The 6587-nt window shown below is 34.1% G+C and overlaps 1 protein-coding gene across 1 annotated transcript; it reads right to left on the bottom strand.

The window, feature by feature from the left end:
* Nucleotides 1-3600: 3600 nt before the first annotated feature.
* LOC140006580 (probable membrane metalloprotease ARASP2, chloroplastic) lies at nt 3601-5534 on the bottom strand. Its single transcript, XM_072048693.1, has one exon. It carries the CDS (start codon nt 5394-5396, stop codon nt 4017-4019), a length of 1380 nt encoding a protein of 459 aa, XP_071904794.1. The 5' UTR covers nt 5397-5534; the 3' UTR covers nt 3601-4016.
* Between the last annotated feature and the right edge of the window lie 1053 nt (nt 5535-6587).

Here is a 6587-nt window from a genome sequence, read left to right as displayed (position 1 = left end):
AGTTAATAGTATAACAACTGTGTATATCGAACTAAAAGGGAAGCACTTTTATCAAACCAAATTTAGTAGCACAAAAATTATGAAAAAAATTTAACTTATTGAAGCAACAAAACTAAGTCATTGAAGACAATTGCCCTTAGAAGTGGTATCACAATTCAAGACACAATGCAACCCTAGGTTGAATGCACACCCAAGTGTTACGATTTCGATTTGTTTGTCAGCACAACTAGTTAATCGTCCACAAGGTAAATAGCCCTCCACTAACTAAGCGCTAGTAAGTCTCAATCTCTACCAACAATACATACATATATATATGTATATATATATCAATCAAACACAAAGAAATGCTTTAAAAGCATAAGTTATGATTGAATATTGGTGATACAGAAAATCAGATAGAGAGTTTCTTAAATGAAAACATTAGCATGACTTTTTAAACCTACGAACGTTGCGAAAGTCTTTAAGTGATACTATTACAACTATAGAATGTATGATAAGTAAGAAGAACTTGTACCTTGTCTATAAGAAGGAAGGGGGTTTAGTTCTTTGCCTCCTTTCTTGTCACGTGGCTTTCTAATAGTTTGGCAAGTGACATGACTCTAATATTTTTTATTCTTTGCGTATCTTTTTTTTTTATATCTTTGTACATGCCAGACCAAACAAGTCTGGCACTTATGTTGTCCTTTCTGAGCCCAATGTGTTTTCTATACCTAATATATAAGAAGATATAGAAGTTTACTGTAACACTCCAGGAACCTGTGATTTGTTTTTCCCATTTTTTATTTCTCCACTTCTATCTTGATGGGCCAAAACAAAAGATCTACTCTATGGGTTAAGATAGAAGATTTTCACTAGAGGTCATTTTGCTTAACCATGTAGGCTTCTGCTGCTTTTATGTGTTGTCTAATTTATGACTATAGAATCAAGCTTTACAAATTAATGAAAATCTTTTAATCCTTGGATATTGATTAATTATGTTTAATTAGTAGCTCACTCAACTCATACATTTAAACAGCTCCTTTCTATGATTGATTAAAGTTTCTTTTCCTGTCGTACTATAAATCATTTCTTAGAATTACATAGAAAATTAGCTTTCTTTTTTCCCAATTGTACTTAATCATGAACTGTTTTATTGTTCGTCTCATTTTTCCAGTTTTATATTAACTCTAGAAATGTTGGTGTTAATTTGCAGGGTATGGTTGTGTTGTAATTATGGCTATATTTAGTGTAGTTTTCTTTCTATGCAAACTCAGGCAATTACTTGTTTGGTGAAACATAATAGCTTCCAAAAAAAGTTTGTATTAATAGAGGATTATGCTAGTTATATAGTTGAACATGGAAGAATATTATGGCAATATCCAATCTTTGTACAAGGTGGTTTAAGGGATTTACAATTGTGTATTGTTAGGCGATTTTAACAATAAAAGATTTTGTGATGAAAAGTTGCAGTACATTGATGCAAATGATAAGATACGTATACATTCAATGATGATCTAGAGGCTTTGGAAGTTGAAAAATGCTATTAAAAAAAATCATCACTTTCATTTGGAACACCTATGCATGAATGAAATGACACTACTCAACAAGAAGAACAATAAACTTTGCTTGAAAACTCAACCAAAATGCAAACAGTTGAAACACCATCTTCCTTCAAAAAATTATGTACAGTTTAGATACAAAGTACATAATAATTATGTTCAACATATTATGCCTTGATCACACACTCTTGAAAAGGAGATCAGTGTACAAGTCAGTCAGTTGTTGGGAGAAGCAAGATACCAATAAACACCTTTAGTCAGCCAGGGCAGCCAACCAAGAAGAATCACCTCTCCTCCTATTGGCAGCAATATGGTAAGAGAGGTTGGCTGGTACAAGAAACACAATTGTCCAATTTGAATGTTTTACGTCTCATGACCATGCTAAGAGTGACATTTTTCATACATATAAATTTAGTTGATGGTATCTCTCCCTATATGAGAAGAGATGAATGAGTTTTTGCATTAGGCAGTCTTCTTTGATAGTCTTTGCTTAGTCAAATTTAGCTTGAATGACACAAAAGGTTAGACTTTTGTTGTCACTTTTACTTTTGCTAAGAGAAAGATTCGGCGTTCTTTAGTACTTGTGCACAGTTAGGTTTTTATTCAGAATTTTCCTTTTCTGTATACAGATTTATAGGCTATAAGTCCATTCCAGGCCATTCCACCTAAATATGCAAATTCGATGTCATCACATTGTTACTCAAATCCCTTTTCAGGCATTAGCCACCATATAGAGTAATATATGATTAACTCAACATTTAGTTCAATAAAACATTTGTTTTTTTGAATCATTGACAAGTATTTGTTAATGCTTTCTGACAGATTCTAAATTTCTAATCAACCATTCAAAGCTTTGCTTCTCATCAACTTTTTCCCACATTCAGCCTTCGCTCCTCATCAAGTTATTCTCAAAAGCTTGTTTCTGATTTTGTTAATACTAACACTTAATGAGCTTATTTATTAAGTCATTAGTATTGTTACCATATGATCATATAAAGTTGTTATTATTACCAATCAAAAGCAGATGTTTCTCCAAAGACTAGGACAAACAGTACTAGATAAATTACATAAACCAATACATTTGCACTATTTATCAGTTAGATATGGCACCGTATTACAGACTTGTTTTCCTCAAATGATCTCTTATGAAATCTACACGTAGACTATAGTGTTCTTCTTCCAAATCCAAAACAAAAAGATGGTGTTTCTTAAGGTGCAAAAGAAACTAAGTGCTATACTCCCCATCATTCAGAACAACAAATACATGCATAGGATTGATCCGCTCACTTGTAGGCATTGTGATACATGCAACAACCATATAGGTTTTCTTGCATCATTCTACATGATGAGAACCATGTAACTATTGCATATCACACTTGCAATATTGAACACCCCCCCCCCCCCCTCCCCAAACATGTGAGACTAATTCCCGGGTGCAGCAGTTAAGACAAGAGTTAAACAACTAAAGGAGAGCCTTACTTGAATAACATACTCATGCACTTCAAGGAACCCCAGATGGCCATACAGCTCCTCAATGCAATGAGAGAGCAAAAACAGAGAAAAAAAGAACAAACCAAATTCCACAGTATCAAGCAACTGTGAATATCAAGAGTAATTTTAAGCAACTTATAAACCTAATATTGAGGAGAAACAACATTCAACGAACTTTTCTGCCAAGTGAATGACTTAGTCTTCTGTTTAGATGCAACACAAACACAATGATAAGGTAACAAAATGGGTGATCCCTTTTAGACAAAGATTTATTGTTTCTGTTCTGGGTTCAAAATTAGCTGCATGCAGCTTTCCTTGGCAAGTGCTGCCGCATCTTAATATCAACATAGTAGTCTCTGGAGTTAACCATTTTCAGTGAATAATTGGTAATGAGCTACGCATGAACAAGGATCAGAGGCAATAAGCTATAAAGATGATAATGCATTGAATGTTTCACATAACAAAATACCACCTTCAGTAATTCCAGTAAGTATGTCAAAGGCAAGAAAAATGCGAAAGAAAAATAGAATCTAATTTAAAACATCATTGACCAAAAAACAGATGGTCAGCATATTGACAATTTTCAGTTCTGGCAATTCTCATATTCTATAGCAAAAGTGTCAAGCTAATGGAAGGAGCCTTAATGACAAGTTCTGATATACAAATGTGATCAATGAAAGCAGAAGTATATGGAGTGGAAATTGTACAGATGTGCACAAAATATCTGGTAGAGTAGTTTTTGATGAATTTTCAATAGCCCCAGCTTAAGATTTGCTAATGCAATGACAAATAAGTATGATCCTTGCTCAGAAGACTTATCAAGATCAAGAAGGAGCCAACTGCTCCCTCCTGCAGAATGTCTCAGGAGGAGATAAGTGAAATAAATTTTGCTTTCTTTCTGCTCACTTATAATAAAGAGTGACTTGTCACAGACCAACTTCTGTTGGCATTCAGCAAGAAATCAACCAGATGACAAGAGGTAATTAATCACAACATATCGCGTATGAATTCGAGGTTTAATGTGTCCCGTACAAGAAGAAATATCCCAAGAATTATGACAAGCGTGATGCCAGATGACATAATTCGCTGCTCTATTTCTAAAGGCAGTTTCCTCCCTCCTCTGGCTGCTTCTATTAGGATCAAGGCCAAGGTACCCCCATCTAAGGCGGGCAATGGAAGAAGGTTTATTACTGCAAGATTAAGATTCAGAACAGCTGCAAATTGGTAAAGACCATCTATATTTGACTTTGCAACCTCAGCACCAACAGCTATAATTGCAACAGGTCCTGAAACCTTGCTAGCTGATTGTGAGAAGTTGAGAAAAGTCTGCTTTAAGCTGTCCAGGACATTTGATGTAAGACCCCAAAACTCGCGTCCTGAAAAACTTAAAGCTTCAAAGGTGCCCCTTGGTATAACCTTCGAAATCCTAACATTGGGTGACAGTTGGACCCCAATTCGCCCTGTTCCATCCGAATTCATATCAGGTGTAATATTGATATCCACATTCTGTCCTCCTCTCTCAACCTTAAGCAACACCTTCTTCTTAGGATTTTTCTTAATCTCATCAACAACGTCAGCAACCAAATTAGGCCCTGTCTTTTGAAGCCCAATTGCATTTACCCCTAAAATAACATCACCTGGCAGCATCCCATCTCGGGACGCTGCTGACAAAGGCCTAACGTCAGGCACAAGAACCCCAGGGAAGGCCTCTTGAACAGGCAATCCAACAGATACTACTTGTGCAAAGATTATAACATAAGCAAACACTATATTAGCTATAACACCAGCTGAAACAACAAGCACTCGATCCAAAATAGGCCTATTTTTCAGCAAATTTACATCATCAACTGGAATTTCACTATCAGGATCATTATCAGGAAATCCAACAAAGCCACCAAGTGGAAATGCTCTAACAGAATACTCTACATTATCCTTATTGAATTTAGCCAAAATTGGCCCAAACCCAACTGCAAATTTACTTACATGGATGCCCTGAAGATAAGCTGCCAAAAAATGACCACTTTCATGAACTATGATTATAGCTGTTAACACTCCAGCTGCTACAAGAATTGACTGGGCACTCTCGAACCCTGCAAAATCAAGTCCTGGAACTGCACAAGTACTCAAAATTTTACTCCTACCATGTGGGCGTTTCTCCTTTGGACATAAAAATTGATTCTGGCAGTGAAAACTTGAATGTGGAGAAGAGGGTGAGCAATAAACTGAAGAAAGAAAAGATTTTGAGAAGTGGGTTTTGGTCCTCAAAGAAAACTCTGAAAAGGGTGTTCTTGAATTCATGAAATTAATGATAGAAAATGAAGAAGTAGAAGATGAGCATGGAGGAGTGGATAAGAGGTTTATAATCATGGTGATTTTCTTCAAATTTTCTCTTTGAAGAAAAAAGTCTGGGCTTAATCAGTTAAAGGACAAACTTGAAAGACGGAAGGAGAGGATGACTTTGATTTTGGATAAATTTCAGTTTTTGTAATTTTTTGTGGAGGGGAATTGAATGCCATGTTATTTATTTATTTTTTCCCCTATTATTGACTTCTGTTCCACAAAATTTCCTCCGTCTTTGGGTGGGATACTGGGATTAGCATCCCATTGGGCTGCCAAATTTCTTGTGTAAAGTGTCGTTTGTTTTTGAGTTTTGGCAGTCGTAGCCCAAAGATTTCTGTAGATTAAGATTTAGGAAATCTTTGGAGGGCCTGCACTTAGTTCTGAATAGCACTGCGAGAACCTAACTACAATGGGCCTATGTCACAGTTTTGTGTCTTTCGTGTTTAAATCTTTTGTAAAGGTGCGTTTAATGAAATTAAAATCTATAAATTGAAATTTGAAGTCTCAATCCGTTAAATTACTAAATTATTAAATATTAAATATAATAGATTTGAATCCATTAAGTTACTAAATTGTTAAATACTAAATATGATAGATTTGGGTGTATGTCACATTAAGGGTGCATTTGCTAAAACAGAAATTTAAATCCATTAAATTACTAAATTATTAAGTAGTACTAAAAACCAAAAATCTACCCATGTTTGTTAACTACGTTCAAAATCCTTATCTAATTAAATAATTTGATATTCTGTATCTAACAGCTTTATATTTCTTTTTTCTCTTTATTTAATGACTTTCACAACTTCTCTATACTCCACACATCTTTTTACTCTATCACAATTTTATCTTTTTTCATCTTTCCACTCTTTCACAAATTTGTTTTTTTTCACTTTTTTTTATTTGCTACTATCGTACTCACTGATCTCAAATTCATTTTTTTCATAATATATTTCATCTTTTATATTAATTTAATTTAAAATAATTATTATCATTTTCATATCTAACAAATTTAAACTCATTAAATCATAGGTTCTATTTCTTTTTTGGATGAAAAGATAGAATGGCAAAATTGTGCAATTTAACTTATTGAGCATTCAACTACAGATGTTTATCAAATAGTATAAATAGGTTCAAATAGGTTTAGTATTAAGATTCAGACATTCATATATTTTTTTTCAATACTTAAATTTCAGCAAATTAACTATTTAAGTATTCAGA

This window comes from Coffea arabica, chromosome 5e, assembly GCF_036785885.1.
Source record: "Coffea arabica cultivar ET-39 chromosome 5e, Coffea Arabica ET-39 HiFi, whole genome shotgun sequence".
Lineage (NCBI taxonomy): Eukaryota > Viridiplantae > Streptophyta > Magnoliopsida > Gentianales > Rubiaceae > Coffea > Coffea arabica.
The sequence above is the reverse complement of the archived record's forward strand: the minus strand, read 5'-3'. Positions and strand labels throughout refer to the sequence as shown.